The sequence below is a fragment of the Oncorhynchus tshawytscha genome, linkage group LG10 (genome assembly GCF_018296145.1).
Source record: "Oncorhynchus tshawytscha isolate Ot180627B linkage group LG10, Otsh_v2.0, whole genome shotgun sequence".
NCBI classification, from domain to species: Eukaryota; Metazoa; Chordata; class Actinopteri; order Salmoniformes; family Salmonidae; genus Oncorhynchus; species Oncorhynchus tshawytscha.
In genome coordinates, this window is record NC_056438.1 from 80,332,425 (window position 1) to 80,350,090 (window position 17,666).

General features: G+C 46.6%; 1 protein-coding gene across 5 annotated transcripts in view; it reads right to left on the reverse strand.

The window, feature by feature from the left end:
• LOC112242352 (band 4.1-like protein 3) overlaps window positions 1-17,666 on the reverse strand; it is a 117,903-nt gene that overhangs the window by 35,674 nt on the left and 64,563 nt on the right. For all 5 annotated transcript variants that reach the window (XM_042329179.1, XM_042329176.1, XM_042329177.1 and 2 more), the window contains exons 9-14: window positions 9,177-9,329; window positions 8,395-8,483; window positions 8,086-8,261; window positions 7,635-7,840; window positions 1,079-1,132; window positions 178-216 (exon numbers count right to left, since the gene is read on the reverse strand). In XM_042329179.1, coding sequence (XP_042185113.1) covers window positions 178-216; window positions 1,079-1,132; window positions 7,635-7,840; window positions 8,086-8,261; window positions 8,395-8,483; window positions 9,177-9,329 — 717 coding nt within the window. The remainder of the gene's footprint in view (window positions 1-177; window positions 217-1,078; window positions 1,133-7,634; window positions 7,841-8,085; window positions 8,262-8,394; window positions 8,484-9,176; window positions 9,330-17,666) is intronic.

The window sequence follows — 17,666 nt, forward strand, 5'->3', positions numbered from 1 at the left end:
TGTATGTGGAGGCAGCAGCAGGCCATGCTAGATTAGACAGGACAAGACGTAGGAGCTTATGGTCCATTATATGAAGCAGAGAGCTGGACCACGTATATAGAGAGATGTCGCGGCTCCATCTATTGGATCTGACCAGCAGTATCGAGCTGGTGGTCATGATGATGAAACACAGAGTACCTGTGTCTTCTTTTCAGAGTAATCATCCTCTGGCTCCGACTGACAGCAGAAAGAAAGGAGGACACAACAGAGAGAGGGAGGGAGGGGTGTGGGGGAGGGAGGGAGGACCGTGGGGGAGGGAGGGGGGGCGTGGGGGAGAGGGGACAGTAGAGGGAGGGAGGACCGTGGGGGGGGGAGGGGGGAGGGGGAAGACCATGGGGGGGGAGGGAGGGAGGACCATGGGGAGGGAGGGAGGGGCGTGGGGGGAGGGAGGGAGGGCACAGTAGAGGGAGGGAGGGCCGTGAGGGAGGGAGGTGAGGACAGAGTAGAGAGAGGGAGGGAGGGAGGGAGGGAGGGAGGGAGGGAGGGAGGGAGGGACGTGAGGGAGGGAGGTGAGGACAGAGTAGAGAGAGGGAGGGAGGACACAGTAGAGAGAGGTAAGGAGTTGAGGACAGTATAGAGGTAGGGCAAGGAGGGAGTTGAGGGCACAGTAGAGAGGTAGGGAGGGAGGTGAGGGTAGGGAGGTGAAGGGAAGGAGGGAGGGAGGTCAGGACACAGTAGAGAGATGGAGGGAGGTAAGGACACAGTAAAGGGAGGGAAGGAGGACAACAGAGGGAAGGAGGGAAGGAGACAGGGTCAGGTACAGAATCAGGAAACCTGAGCTACTAGTCCTTCACATAAATATATTAACAACATGCAGACTTAAACCCAACATATATCTGCTACTTTGCAGAAAGTAGACTAATCCACTATACTGAAAAGCATGCGCCCCTAGAGCATCTAAAATAAATGTTCATTGTAAATACAATAAATAAGCGGCTTCAGTATCGGCTCTTCACACGCTCAACGACCACCATTTGTCTGAAAACTTTCATGCTTCTAGACTCCAGACTGGGATCTTCTCCTGGATATACCTACTAACCTCGGAGGCCGTGGTTTCCCCGTCCAAGTCAAAGTCAGTTTGCTCGCTGTCCGTCTTGTTATTGAAAACAGACAGCGGAACCAATCAGAAAGCAGGGAATGAGAGAGAAGAAGTACAAACGTTGAATATTCCTCCTTAACAGTGACAGTCACAATCATGAATGGAGAGAAGGGTTGGATGCATTGGGAAATACATAGAGGTAAATACATAAAGCCAGGCAAAAATAAAGAAGAAGAGATAAGCAAGAATAATATGTAAACAGACAGAGGAAGTAGAAACTGTTAGCGTTGAACAGACAGAGGAAGTAGAAACTGTTAGCGTTGAACAGACAGAGGAAGTAGAAACTGTTAGCGTTGAACAGACAGAGGAAGTAGAAACTGTTAGCGTTGAACAGACAGAGGAAGTAGAAACTGTTAGCGTTGAATAGACAGAGGAAGTAGAAACTGTTAGCGTTGAACAGACAGAGGAAGTAGAAACTGTTAGCGTTGAACAGACAGAGGAAGTAGAAACTGTTAGCGTTGAACAGACAGAGGAAGTAGAAACTGTTAGCGTTGAACAGATAGAGGAAGTAGAAACTGTTAGCGTTGAACAGACAGAGGAAGTAGAAACTGTTAGCGTTGAACAGACAGAGGAAGTCGAAACTGTTAGCGTTGAACAGACAGAGGAAGTAGAAACTGTTAGCGTTGAACAGACAGAGGAAGTAGAAACTGTTAAAGTTGAACAGACAGAGGAAGTAGAAACTGTTAGCGTTGAACAGACAGAGGAAGTAGAAACTGTTAGCGTTGAACAGACAGAGGAAGTAGAAACTGTTAGCGTTGAACAGACAGAGGAAGTAGAAACTGTTAGCGTTGAACAGACAGAGGAAGTAGAAACTGTTAGCGTTGAACAGACAGAGGAAGTAGAAACTGTTAGCGTTGAACAGACAGAGGAAGTAGAAACTGTTAGCGTTGAACAGACAGAGGAAGTAGAAACTGTTAGCGTTGAACAGACAGAGGAAGTAGAAACTGTTAGCGTTGAACAGACAGAGGAAGTAGAAACTGTTAGCGTTGAACAGACAGAGGAAGTAGAAACTGTTAGCATTGAACAGACAGAGGAAGTAGAAACTGTTAGCGTTGAACAGACAGAGGAAGTAGAAACTGTTAGCGTTGAACAGACAGAGGAAGTTACTATAGTAGAGTTACTGATGTAGTAGTGGGTTAAGGACTACTATAGTAGAGTTACTGATGTAGTAGTGGTTTAAGGCCTACTATAGTAGAGTTACTGATGTAGTAGTGGGTTAAGGCCTACTATAGTAGAGTTACTGATGTAGTAGTGGGTTAAGGCCTACTATAGTAGAGTTACTGATGTAGTAGTGGGTTAAGGACTACTATAGTAGAGTTACTGATGTAGTAGTGGTTTAAGGCCTACTATAGTAGAGTTACTGATGTAGTAGTGGGTTAAGGCCTACTATAGTAGAGTTACTGATGTAGTAGTGGGTTAAGGCCTACTATAGTAGAGTTACTGATGTAGTAGTGGTTTAAGGCCTACTATAGTAGAGTTACTGATGTAGTAGTGGGTTAAGGACTACTATAGTAGAGTTACTGATGTAGTAGTGGTTTAAGGCCTACTATAGTAGAGTTACTGATGTAGTAGTGGTTTAAGGCCTACTATAGTAGAGTTACTGATGTAGTAGTGGTTTAAGGCCTACTATAGTAGAGTTACTGATGTAGTAGTGGTTTAAGGCCTACTATAGTAGAGTTACTGATGTAGTAGTGGGTTAAGGCCTACTATAGTAGAGTTACTGATGTAGTAGTGGGTTAAGGACTACTATAGTAGAGTTACTGATGTAGTAGTGGTTTAAGGCCTACTATAGTAGAGTTACTGATATAGTAGTGGTTTAAGGCCTACTATAGTAGAGTTACTGATGTAGTAGTGGTTTAAGGCCTACTATAGTAGAGTTACTGATGTAGTAGTGGTTTAAGGCCTACTATAGTAGAGTTACTGATGTAGTAGTGGTTTAAGGCCTATTATAGTAGAGTTACTGATGTAGTAGTGGTTTAAGGCCTACTATAGTAGAGTTACTGATGTAGTAGTGGGTTAAGGCCTACTATAGTAGAGTTACTGATGTAGTAGTGGTTTAAGGCCTACTATAGTAGAGTTACTGATGTAGTAGTGGTTTAAGGCCTACTATAGTAGAGTTACTGATGTAGTAGTGGGTTAAGGCCTACTATAGTAGAGTTACTGATGTAGTAGTGGTTTAAGGCCTACTATAGTAGAGTTACTGATGTAGTAGTGGGTTAAGGACTACTATAGTAGAGTTACTGATGTAGTAGTGGGTTAAGGCCTACTATAGTAGAGTTACTGATGTCAAATCAAATCAAATTTTATGTGTCACATACACATGGTTAGCAGATGTTAATGCGAGTGTAGCGAAATGCTTGTGCTTCTAGTTCCGACAATGCAGTAATAACCAACAAGTAATCTAACTAACAATTCCAAAACTACTGTCTTATACACAGTGTAAGGGGATAAAGAATATGTACATAAGGATATATATGAATGAGTGATGGTACAGAGCAGCATAGGCAAGATACAGTAGATGGTATCGAGTACAGTATATACATATGAGATGAGTATGTAAACAAAGTGGCATAGTTAAAGTGGCTAGTGATACATGTATTACATAAGGATGCAGTTGATGATATAGAGTACAGTATGTACGTATGCATATGAGATGAATAATGTAGGGCAAGTAACATTATATAAGGTAGCATTGTTTAAAGTGGCTAGTGATATATTTACATAATTTCCCATCAATTCCCATTATTAAAGTGGCTGGAGTTGAGTCAGTGTCAGTGTCAGTGTGTTGGCAGCAGCCACTCAATGTTAGTGGTGGCTGTTTAACAGTCTGATGGCCTTGAGATAGAAGCTGTTTTTCAGTCTCTCGGTCCCAGCTTTGATGCACCTGTACTGACCTCGCCTTCTGGATGACAGCGGGGTGAACAGGCAGTGGCTCGGGTGGTTGATGTCCTTGATGATCTTTATGGCCTTCCTGTAACATCGGGTGGTGTAGGTGTCCTGGAGGGCAGGTAGTTTGCCCCCGGTGATGCGTTGTGCAGACCTCACTACCCTCTGGAGAGCCTTATGGTTGGGGGCGGAGCAGTTGCCGTACCAGGCGGTGATACAGCCCGCCAGGATGCTCTCGATTGTGCATCTGTAGAAGTTTGTGAGTGCTTTTGGTGACAAGCCGAATTTCTTCAGCCTCCTGAGGTTGAAGAGGCGCTGCTGCGCCTTCTTCACGATGCTGTCTGTGTGAGTGGACCAATTCAGTTTGTCTGTGATGTGTATGCCGAGGAACTTAAAACTTGCTACCCTCTCCACTACTGTTCCATCGATGTGGATAGGGGGGTGTTCCCTCTGCTGTTTCCTGAAGTCCACAATCATCTCCTTAGTTTTGTTGACGTTGAGTGTGAGGTTATTTTCCTGACACCACACTCCGAGGGCCCTCACCTCCTCCTTGTAGGCCATCTCGTCGTTGTTGGTAATCAAGCCTACCACTGTTGTGTCGTCCTCAAACTTGATGATTGAGTTGGAGGCGTGCGTGGCCACGCAGTCGTGGGTGAACAGGGAGTACAGGAGAGGGCTCAGAACGCACCCTTGTGGGGCCCCAGTGTTGAGGATCAGCGGGGTGGAGATGTTGTTGCCTACCCTCACCACCTGGGGGCGGCACGTCAGGAAGTCCAGTACCCAGTTGCACAGGGCGGGGTCGAGACCCAGGGTCTCGAGCTTGATGACGAGCTTGGAGGGTACTATGGTGTTGAATACCGAGCTGTAGTCGATGAACAGCATTCTCACACAGGTATTCCTCTTGTCCAGATGGGTTAGGGCAGTGTGCAGTTTGGTTGAGATTGCATCGTCTGTGGACCTATTTGGGCGGTAAGCAAATTGGAGTGGGTCTAGGGTGTCGGGTAGGGTGGAGGTGATATGGTCCTTGACTAGTCTCTCAAAGCACTTCATGATGACGGAAGTGAGTGCTACGGGGCGGTAGTCGTTTAGCTCAGTTACCTTAGCTTTCTTGGGAACAGGAACAATGGTGGCCCTCTTGAAGCATGTGGGAACAGCAGACTGGTATAGGGATTGATTGAATATGTCCGTAAACACACCGGCCAGCTGGTCTGCGCATGCTCCGAGGGCGCGGCTGGGGATGCCGTCTGGGCCTGCAGCCTTGCGAGGGTTAACACGTTTAAATGTCTTACTCACCTCGGCTGCAGTGAAGGAGAGTCTGCATGTTTTCGTTGCAGGCCGTGTCAGTGGCACTGTATTGTCCTCAAAGCGGGCAAAAAAGTTATTTAGTCTGCCTGGGAGCAAGACATCCTGGTCCGTGACTGGGCTGGTTTTCTTCTTGTAGTCCGTGATTGACTGTAGACCCTGCCACATGCCTCTTGTGTCTGAGCCGTTGAATTGAGATTCTACTTTGTCTCTGTACTGACGCTTAGCTTGTTTGATAGCCTTGCGGAGGGAATAGCTGCACTGTTTGTATTCGGTCATGTTGCCAGTCACCTTGCCCTGATTAAAAGCAGTGGTTCGCGCTTTCAGTTTCACACGAATGCTGCCATCAATCCACGGTTTCTGGTTAGGGAATGTTGTAATCGTTGCTATGGGAACGACATCTTCAAAGCACGTTCTAATGAACTCGCACACCGAATCAGCGTATTCGTCAATGTTGTTGTCTGACGCAATACGAAACATCTCCTAGTCCACGTGATGGAAGCAGTCTTGGAGTGTGGAGTCAGCTTGGTCAGACCAGCGTTGGACAGACCTCAGCGTGGGAGCCTCTTGTTTTAGTTTCTGTCTGTAGGCAGGGATCAACAAAATGGAGTCGTGGTCAGCTTTTCCGAAAGGAGGGCAGGGCAGGGCCTTATATGCGTCGCGGAAGTTAGAGTAACAATGATCCAAGGTTTTTCCACCCCTGGTTGCGCAATCGATATGCTGATAAAATTTAGGGAGTCTTGTTTTCAGATTAGCCTTGTTAAAATCCCCAGCTACAATGAATGCAGCCTCCGGATAAATGGATTCCAGTTTGCAAAGAGTCAAATAAACTTCGTTCAGAGCCATCGATGTGTCTGCTTGGGGGGATATATACGGCTGTGATTATAATCGAAGAGAATTCTCTTGGTAGATAATGCGGTCTACATTTGATTGTGAGGAATTCTAAATCAGGTGAACAGAAGGATTTGAGTTCCTGTATGTTTCTTTCGTCACACCATGTCACGTTAGTCATAAGGCATACGCCCCCGCCCCTCTTCTTACCAGAAAGATGTTTGTTTCTGTCGGCGCGATGCGTGGAGAAACCCGCTGGCTGCACCGCCTCGGATAGCGTCTCTCCAGTGAGCCATGTTTCCGTGAAGCAAAGAACGTTACAGTCTCTGATGTCCCTCTGGAATGCTACCCTTGCTCGGATTTCATCAACCTTGTTGTCAAGAGACTGGACATTGGCGAGAAGAATGCTAGGGAGTGTTGCACGATGTGCCCGTCTCCGGAGTCTGACCAGAAGACCGCCTCGTTTCCCTCTTTTTCGGAGTCGTTTTTTTGGGTCGCCGCATAGGATCCATTCTGTTGTCCCGGCTGAAAGGCAGAACACAGGATCCGCGTCGCGGAAAACATATTCTTGGTCGTACTGATGGTGAGTTGACGCTGATCTTATATTCAGTAGTTCTTCTCGACTGTATGTAATGAAACCTAAGATGACCTGGGGTACTAATGTAAGAAATAACACGTAAAAAAACAAAACACTGCATAGTTTCCTAGGAACGCGAAGCGAGGCGGCCATCTCTGTCGGCCCCGGAAGTCAGCTGTGACAGTAATAACGCTGTTGTAACGTCCTTTGACAGTAATAACGCTGTTGTAACGTCCTTTGACAGTAATAACGCTGTTGCAACGTCCTTTGACAGTAATAACGCTGTTGTAACGTCCTTTGACAGTACTGACAGTAATCAGAAAATCCAATGTCCACAGATAACCGTTTAGGATTCACTCTATCTAGAGTTCTCTACAGGTCAGACAGGCTTCAGTGGATTTGTTACTAGGACAGCTACCGTTGCCTTTCCTTAGAGCAAGGTACCAATACAATTCAGAGGACATGTTTTTCTACCAGCCTTTTGAGTTTATTCATCCAAGTCAGAGATTTTTTATTTATTTTACCTTTACCTTACCTTACCTAGGCAAGTCAGTTAAGAACAAATTCTTATTTTCAATGATGGCCTAGGAACAGTGGGTTAACTGCCTGTTCAGGGGCAGAAAGACAGATTTGTACCTTGTCAGCTTGGGGGTTTGAACTTGCAACCTTCCGGTTACTAGTCCAACGCTCTAAACACTAGGCTACCCTGCCACCCCATGATCAGTTGAAACCAAACTGCTGAACCCTGGACATTGATACGGGCACTCTTTAATACACACCAAACTAACCTCATTACGGCTAACCTCATTACGGCTAACCTCATTACGGCTAACCTCATTACGGCTAACCTCATTACGGCTAACCTCATTGGCTAATATGAGGAAGAGGAAAATAATCTACCTTGTTGTCATGTCTGAGCGTGGTTGAAATTACGTTGCAATCCGACATCTCGTCGGCGAAGGTCTGCGCCGCCTCTTCCCCAGCCTTCTCCTCCTCCTCTGTCTTCTTCTCTGGGGTTACCGTGGGGACCAGGTCTCCGGTGGCGACAGCTTTGGCTGGTGTAGCTTCCCTCATCATCAGGGTGTGGTGGTTCTCTGTTATGGGCACTGGGAGGAGGGACGGTGACATTTACATCCAAGATGTGTGATTTGAAGATTGAGATGAGGTGTTTTGTGTGTTAAAAAGCCCGGTCCTGAGTAGCCCTGACCCCTTCCCCTATGTACCTAGGACTGATGTTTACAGGGGAAGATCCGTCTCTACACCGCGTATAGACTCTTATAGTCTCTTATAATCTCCGTTGGGAAGGGGTCGGGAGTGATTTAGGAGGGTAACACAATGGATGAGTCCTTACCTCCGTCGAGACTCCGTGACATGGGGTAGCGTTTGGAGGAGGAGCGTTCGAAGAAGGGAGCGGCCCTCATGATCTGAGAGGAGACTCTCCGGGTCTGAGCCTGGGTTCTACCGCTATAGCGGAACATAGAACCAAGACCTAGGAACTTCTTCGGGGGGGCCTCTGGAGACACCAGTCTGGAGGACAGAGGAGAGTACAGTAATGAGAACATTGTCGGTGACTAATGACGCTTAACGATTTGTGCGTGTAATGCTCCTGCTTTGTTTTCTATCTAATGGACAGGCTACAACACTTGAGCGTACCTCTTACCTGAAGAATGTATGTTGCTCAACACAAGTCTTCCACAGTCTCTTGGCTGCCCGGTGGTTAGGCAGCTTGAAGCCAATCATGCTCTCAAACTGCAAGAGGGGAGAGAGAGCAAGAGAGGAGAGAGAAGAGAGGAGGAGAGAGAGAGAGGAGAGAGAGGAGAGAGGAGAGAGAGCGAGAAAGAGGAGAGAGAGAGAGAGGGAGAGGGAGAGGGAGAGGAGAGGAGAGGAGAGGAGAGGAGAGGAGAGGAGAGGAGAGGAGAGGAGAGGAGAGGAGAGGAGAGGAGAGGAGAGAGAGAGAGAGAGAGAGAGAGAGAGGGTAACCATATCAGAAGTGATTCCAGTCTTAAGACAAACAGAAAGCAGCTTCATGAATAGGTCCCAGAGTTCTACCTGACCACCTAACATAACAAGTAAAACCACTGGGCCATGGTAAAACTGGTCCCAGAGTTCTACCTGACCACCTAACATAACCAGTAAAACCACTGGGCTGTGGTAAAACTGGTCCCAGAGTTTTACCTGACCACCTAACATAACCAGTAAAACCACTGGGCTGTGGTAAAATTGGTCCCAGAGTTTTACCTGACCACCTAACATAACCAGTAAAACCACTGGGCCGTGGTAAAACTGGTCCCAGAGTTTTACCTGACCACCTAACATAATCAGTAAAACCACTGGGCCGTGGTAAAACTGGTCCCAGAGTTTTACCTGCTCAGTTCACATGGTCAGGAAAAGTCCTAGCCCTGATAGATCTGTTGTTGTTGTTGTTGTTGTTTGTGTGTTTACCTCTCCAGGGCGTATCTTGATGTAGAAGTTGTCTCTCTTGTAGGAGATCTTTAGGACCGTGGGCCAGGCGAAGCGGTTGATTCTCAGCCTGTCTCTATAGATGAGGAGCCCACTGGAGAACACTCCTAGCATGATCTCTAAGCCTTCAGAGTCCTAATAGATTAGAGGGATATTATACAACACATTACAGTGCATTCAGAAAGGATTCACACTCCTTTGACTGATCCTACATGTTCTTGTTGTCACATCCTGAAATTAAAAATGATTAAATTTAGATGGTTTTTGTCACAATGCCCCATAATGTCAAAGTGGAATTATGCTTTTAGAAATGTTTACAAATGAAAAGCTGAAAATGTCTTGACGAAATTAGATATTCAAAACACTTTTGTTATAGCCTAAATATGTTAATGAGTAAAAAATGTGCTTAACAAGTCACATAATAAGTTGCATGGACTCACTGTGTGTGAAATAATAGTGTAGAACGTGATTTTTGAACGACTACCTCATCTCTGTACCCTGTATCCATTGCCTCGCAAAGAAGGGCTCCTATTGGTAGATGGGTAAAAAATAAACAGACATTGAAAATCCGTTTGATAATAGTGAAGTTATTAATTAAACAGAAGGCAGTGATTCTTCTCTTAGACTCTACAGGTGGTTTAATGAGGAGAGACAGGCTTCCTACCAATTAGACAGGTGGTTTAATGAGGAGAGACAGGCTTCCTACCAATTAGACAGGTGGTTTAATGAGGAGAGACACAGGCTTCCTACCAACTAGCCAGGTGGTTTAATGAGAGAGACAGGCTTCCTACCAACTAGACAGGTGGTTTAATGAGAAGAGACAGGCTTCCTACCAACTAGACAGGTGGTTTAATGAGAGACACAGGCTTCCTACCAACTAGACAGGTGGTTTAATGAGGAGAGACAGGCTTCCTACCAATTAGACAGGTGGTTTAATGAGAAGAGAGAGACAGGCTTCCTACCAACTAGACAGGTGGTTTAATGAGGAGACACAGGCTTCCTACCAACTAGACAGGTGGTTTAATGAGGAGAGACAGGCTTCCTACCAATTAGACAGGTGGTTTAATGAGGAGAGACACAGGCTTCCTACCAACTAGCCAGGTGGTTTAATGAGAGACACAGGCTTCCTACCAACTAGACAGGTGGTTTAATGAGAAGAGAGAGACAGGCTTCCTACCAACTAGACAGGTGGTTTAATGAGAAGAGACAGGCTTCCTACCAACTAGACAGGTGGTTTAATGAGAGACACAGGCTTCCTACCAACTAGACAGGTGGTTTAATGAGAAGAGAGAGACAGGCTTCCTACCAACTAGCCAGGTGGTTTAATGAGGAGAGACAGGCTTCCTACCAATTAGACAGGTGGTTTAATGAGAAGAGAGAGACAGGCTTCCTACCAACTAGACAGGTGGTTTAATGAGGAGACACAGGCTTCCTACCAACTAGACAGGTGGTTTAATGAGGAGAGACAGGCTTCCTACCAACTAGACAGGTGGTTTAATGAGGAGAGACAGGCTTCCTACCAACTAGCCAGGTGGTTTAATGAGAGGAGAGAAAGGCTTCCTACCAACCTGCCAGGTGGTTTAATGAGGAGAGACAGGCTTCCTACCAATTAGACAGGTGGTTTAATGAGGAGAGACAGGCTTCCTACCAATTAGACAGGTGGTTTAATGAGGAGAGACAGGCTTCCTACCAACTAGACAGGTGGTTTAATGAGGAGAGACAGGCTTCCTACCAACTAGACAGGTGGTTTAATGAGGAGAGACAGGCTTCCTACCAACTAGACAGGTGGTTTAATGAGGAGAGAGACAGGCTTCCTACCAACTAGCCAGGTGGTTTAATGAGAGGAGAGAAAGGCTTCCTACCAACCTGCCAGGTGGTTTAATGAGGAGAGACAGGCTTCCTACCAATTAGACAGGTGGTTTAATGAGGAGAGACAGGCTTCCTACCAACTAGACAGGTGGTTTAATGAGGAGAGACAGGCTTCCTACCAACTAGACAGGTGGTTTAATGAGAAGAGAGAGACAGGCTTCCTACCAACTAGACAGGTGGTTTAATGAGAAGAGAGAGACAGGCTTCCTACCAACTAGACAGGTGGTTTAATGAGGAGAGACAGGCTTCCTACCAACTAGACAGGTGGTTTAATGAGGAGAGACAGGCTTCCTACCAACTAGACAGGTGGTTTAATGAGGAGAGACAGGCTTCCTACCAACTAGCCAGGTGGTTTAATGAGGAGAGACAGGCTTCCTACCAACTAGACAGGTGGTTTAATGAGGAGAGACAGGCTTCCTACCAACTAGACAGGTGGTTTAATGAGGAGAGACAGGCTTCCTACCAACTAGACAGGTGGTTTAATGAGAAGAGAGAGACAGGCTTCCTACCAACTAGACAGGTGGTTTAATGAGGAGAGACAGGCTTCCTACCAACTAGACAGGTGGTTTAATGAGGAGAGACAGGCTTCCTACCAACTAGACAGGTGGTTTAATGAGGAGAGAGGCTTCCTACCAACTAGACAGGTGGTTTAATGAGGAGACAGGCTTCCTACCAACTAGACAGGTGGTTTAATGAGGACAGAGACAGGCTTCCTACCAACTAGACAGGTGGTTTAATGAGGAGACAGGCTTCCTACCAACTAGACAGGTGGTTTAATGAAGAGAGAGACAGGCTTCCTACCAACTAGACAGGTGGTTTAATGAGGAGAGACAGGCTTCCTACCAACTAGACAGGTGGTTTAATGAGGAGAGGGGGCTTGACCTCGGATGGGGCCACAGTGTCTCCTGACCCCTCCTGTCTCAGCCTCCAGTATTTATGCTGCAGTAGTTTATGTGTCGGGGGCTGGGGTCAGTTTGTTATATCTGGAGTACTTCTCCTGTCCTATTCGGTGTCCTGTGTGAATCTAAGTGTGCGTTCTCTAATTCTCTCCTTCTCTCTTTCTTTCTCTCTCTCGGAGGACCTGAGCCCTAGGACCTGAGCTCCAGGACTACCTGACATGATGACTCCTTGCTGTCCCCAGTCCACCTGGCCATGCTGCTGTTCCAGTTTCAACTGACCTGAGCCCTAGGACCATGCCCCAGGACTACCTGACATGATGACTCCTTGCTGTCCCCAGTCCACCTGGCCATGCTGCTGCTCCAGTTTCAACTTCCACCTGACTGTTCTGCCTTATTATTATTCGACCATGCTGGTCATTTATGAACATTTGAACATCTTGGCCATGTTCTGTTATAATCTCCACCCGGCACAGCCAGAAGAGGACTGGCCACCCCACATAGCCTGGTTCCTCTCTAGGTTTCTTCCTAGGTTTTGGCCTTTCTAGGGAGTTTTTCCTAGCCACCGTGCTTCTACACCTGCATTGCTTGCTGTTTGGGGTTTTAGGCTGGGTTTCTGTACAGCACTTTGAGATATCAGCTGATGTACGAAGGGCTATATAAATAAATTTGATTTGATTTGATTTGAGAGACAGGCTTCCTACCAACTAGACAGGTGGTTTAATGAGAGAGACAGGCTTCCTACCAACTAGACAGGTGGTTTAATGAGGAGAGACAGGCTTCCTACCAACTAGCCAGGTGGTTTAATGAGGAGAGACAGGCTTCCTACCAACTAGACAGGTGGTTTAATGAGGAGAGACAGGCTTCCTACCAACTAGACAGGTGGTTTAATGAGGAGAGACAGGCTTCCTACCAACTAGCCAGGTGGTTTAATGAGGAGAGACAGGCTTCCTACCAACTAGACAGGTGGTTTAATGAGGAGAGAGACAGGCTTCCTACCAACTAGCCAGGTGGTTTAATGAGAGAGACAGGCTTTCTACCAACTAGACAGGTGGTTTAATGAGGAGAGACAGGCTTCCTACCAACTAGACAGGTGGTTTAATGAGGAGAGACAGGCTTCCTACCAACTAGCCAGGTGGTTTAATGAGGAGAGACAGGCTTCCTACCAACTAGACAGGTGGTTTAATGAGGAGAGACAGGCTTCCTACCAACTAGCCAGGTGGTTTAATGAGGAGAGAGAGGGAACACAACAAGTCAAATGAAATATTATTGACTACAGTACTAGTGCAAGGATACCACTCGTCTCAATTTCTTACTTTAAATCTGTATTCAAACTGTGCTAGGCCGGTGGTTCTCAAACCTCTCCTCAGGGAATCACAGACGTCTCGCAATGTTGTCGTAGCCTCACCTGATTGACCTAGTGAAGGACGTGATGATTAGCTGACCAGTTGAATCAGGTGAGCTAGCTGTGGAACAGATAAAATACATGGAACGGCCGGTGGGGGTCCCCAAGGAGAGGTAGGCCACCTCATTCCTCATTAGTTGGCTCTCTGAAGGGCCGATGGTCTGTCACCTTTATTCGTCTCAACTAGACGGGATCATTCCACTGGTCCGATTGACGGTTCCAAGTTTGTAGTGTTGTCTGTCTGTCTCTCTCTTCCATCTGTCTGTCTGTCTCTTGATCTGTTTGTCTGTCTGTCTGTCTCTCTCTCTCGATCTGTCTGTCTCTCTCTCGCTTGATCTGTCTGTCTCTCTTTTCATCAGTCTGTCTGTCTGTCTGTCTCTCTCTTGATCTGTCTGTCTGTCTGTCTCTTGCTCTCTTGATCTGTCTGTCTGTCTGTCTGTCTGTCTGTCTGTCTGTCTCTCTCTCTCTCTTCATCTGTCTGTCTGTCTCTCTCTTCATCTGTCTGTCTGTCTCTTAATCTGTCTGTCTGTCTCTCTCTTCGTCTGTCTGTCTGTCTGTCTCTTAATCTGTCTGTCTGTCTCTCTCTTCATCTGTCTGTCTTCATCTGTCTCTCGCTTCATCTGTCTGTCTCTGTCTCTCTTCATCTGTCTCTCTGTCTGTCTCTCTCTCCATCTGTATGTCTGCCCAATGAGATTAATAAAACCAAACACATAATTAAAACAGAGGGGATTATACCACAGAATCTCCTCAGGGCATTCTGAGCCAAGCCAAGGCAGAGCCACACGGGAGTCAGTGGAGCTAACTAACAGGGCTAAGGCTCATGGTGAGAAGCAGAGAGACAGTAGACGGTCAGTTGGCAGCCCAGCTAGAGGTCATGTCATGGGACAGTCCGTTGTCAGCCCAGCTAGAGGTCATGTCATTGGACAGTCAGTTGTCAGCCCAGCTAGAGGTCATTAGAGTGAACAGTCAGTTGGCAGCCCAGCTAGAGGTCATTAGAGTGGACAGTCTGTTGTAGGGCCCATTTAGTCGACTGGTAGATTGTTTGGTGATAGGCCGTTGGCCGAGATGACTTTAGTGGAGCAGTAGCAAAAAATATACAGTATATACAGTTCAAAAGTTTGGGGTCACTTAGAAATGTCCTTGTTTTTTAAAGAAAAGCAAAAAATGCTGTCCATGAAAATAAAATAGATCAGAAATACAGTGTAGACATTGTTAATGTTGTAAATGACTATTGTATCTGGAAACGGATGATTTTTAATGGAATATCTACATAGGCGAACAGAGACCCATTATCAGCAACCATCACTACTGTGTTCCAATGGAACGTTGTGTTAGCTAATCCAAGTTTAAAAGGCTAATTGATCATTAGCAAACCTTTTGCAATTATGTTAGCACAGCTGAAAACTGTTGTTCTGATTAAAGAAGCAATAAAACTGGCCTTAATTAGACTAGCCACTAGGCTAACCACTAGGCTACCTGCCGCCCCTACACTCTAACCACTAGGCTACCTGCCGCCCCTACACTCTAACCACTAGGCTAACTGCCGCCCCTACACTCTAACCACTAGGCTACCTGCCATCCCTACACTCTAACCATTAGGCTACCTGCCGCCCCTAGACTCTAACCACTAGGCTACCTGCCATCCCTACACTCTAACCACTAGGCTACCTGCCGCCCCTACACTCAAACCACTAGGCTACCTGCCGCCCCTACACTCTAACCACTAGGCTACCTGCCGCCCCTACACTCTAACCACTAGGCTACCTGCCTCCTCTACACTCTAACCACTAGGCTACCTGTCATCCCTCCACTCTAACCACTAGGCTACCTGCCGCCCCTACACTCTAACAACTAGGCTACCTGCCGCCCCTACACCCTACACTCTAACCACTAGGCTACCTGCCGCCCCTACACCCTACACTCTAACCACTAGGCTACCTGCCGCCCCTACACTCTAACCACTAGGCTAACTGCCGCCCCTACACTCTAACCACTAGGCTACCTGCCATCCCTACACTCTAACCATTAGGCTACCTGCCGCCCCTAGACTCTAACCACTAGGCTACCTGCCATCCCTACACTCTAACCACTAGGCTACCTGCCGCCCTACACTCAAACCACTAGGCTACCTGCCGCCCCTACACTCTAACCACTAGGCTACCTGCCGCCCCTACACTCTAACCACTAGGCTACCTGCCTCCTCTACACTCTAACCACTAGGCTACCTGTCATCCCTCCACTCTAACCACTAGGCTACCTGCCGCCCCTACACTCTAACAACTAGGCTACCTGCCGCCCCTACACCCTACACTCTAACCACTAGGCTACCTGCCGCCCCTACACCCTACACTCTAACCACTAGGCTACCTGCCGCCCCTACACTCTAACCACTAGGCTACATGCCATCCCTACACTCTAACCATTAGGCTACCTGCCGCCCCTAGACTCTAACCACTAGGCTACCTGCCATCCCTACACTCTAACCTCTAGGCTACCTGCCATCCCTCCACTCTAACCACTAGGCTACCTGCCACCCCTACACTCTAACCACTAGGCTACCTGCCATCCCTCCACTCTAACCACTAGGCTACCTGCCACCTCTACACTCTAACCACTAGGCTACCTGCCACCTCTACACTCTAACCATTAGGCTACCTGCCCCCCTAAACTCTAACCACTAGGCTACCTGCCGCCCCTCCCCTCTAAACACTAGGCTACCTGCCACCCCTACACTCTAACCACTAGGCTACCTGCCGACCCTACGCTCTAACCACTAGGCTACCTGCAGCCTCTACACTCTAACCACTAGGCTACCTGCCTCCTGTACACTCTAACCACTAGGCTACCTGCCGCCTCTACACTCTAACCACTAGGCTACCTGCCGCCTCTACACTCTAACCACTAGGCTACCTGCCGCCTCTACACTCTAACCACTAGTCTACCTGCCACAATGGAGATGCAGGACTAAGAGCACATCCTGTTTAGTCTCCACAACTAGTCACATCTGACTTCCCTTTTAGCTCAAACCGGTAAAATATTCCTCCTTTTCAAGTTTATATGTTTATGTGTCACGTCCTCTGTTTCCATTTAGTTGTTTCTGTGTTGTTATAACCATTCTATTGATGTGATTAGGATATGCTATAGGTCAGGTCCTATAGATGTGATATGCTATAGGTCAGGTCCTATAGATGTGATATGCTATAGGTCAGGTCCTATAGATGTGATATGCTATAGGTCAGGTCCTATTGATGTGATTAGGATATGCTATTGGTCATGTCCTATTGATGTGATTAGGATATGCTATAGGTCAGGTCCTATTGATGTGATATGCTATAGGTCAGGTCCTATTGATGTGATTATGATATGCTATAGGTCAGGTCCTATTGATGTGATTAGGATATGCTATAGGTCAGGTCCTATTGATGTGATTAGGATATGCTATAGGTCAGGTCCTATTGATGTGATATGCTATAGGTCAGGTCCTATTGATGTGATATGCTATAGGTCAGGTCCTATTGATGTGATATGCTATAGGTCAGGTCCTATTGATGTGATTATGATATGCTATAGGTCAGGTCCTATTGATGTGATAAGGATATGCTATAGGTCAGGTCCTATTGATGTGATATGCTATTGGTCAGGTCCTATTGAGGTGATAAGGATATGCTTTAGGTCAGGTCCTATTGATGTGATATGCTATAGGTCAGGTCCTATTGATGTGATTAGGATATGCTATAGGTCAGGTCCTATTGATGTGATTAGGATATGCTATAGGTCAGGTCCTATTGATGTGATTAGGATATGCTATAGGTCAGGTCCTATTGATGTGATTAGATGATATGCTATAGGTCAGGTCCTATTGATGTGATATGCTATAGGTCAGGTCCTATTGATGTGATGCTATAGATATATGCTATAGGCCAGGTCCTATTGATGTGATTAGGATATGCTATAGGTCAGGTCCTATTGATGTGATTAGGATATGCTATAGGTCAGGTCCTATTGATGTGATATGCTATAGGTCAGGTCCTATTGATGTGATAATGCTAGGATATGCTATAGGTCAGGTCCTATTGATGTGATATGCTATAGGTCAGGTCCTATTGATGTGATATGCTATAGGTCAGGTCCTATTGATGTGATATGCTATAGGTCTGGTCCTATTGATGTGATATGCTATAGGTCAGGTCCTATTGATGTGATATGCTATAGGTCAGGTCCTATTGATGTGATATGCTATAGGTCAGGTCCTATTGATGTGATTAGGCTATATGCCTATTGATATTATGCTATTCAGGTCCT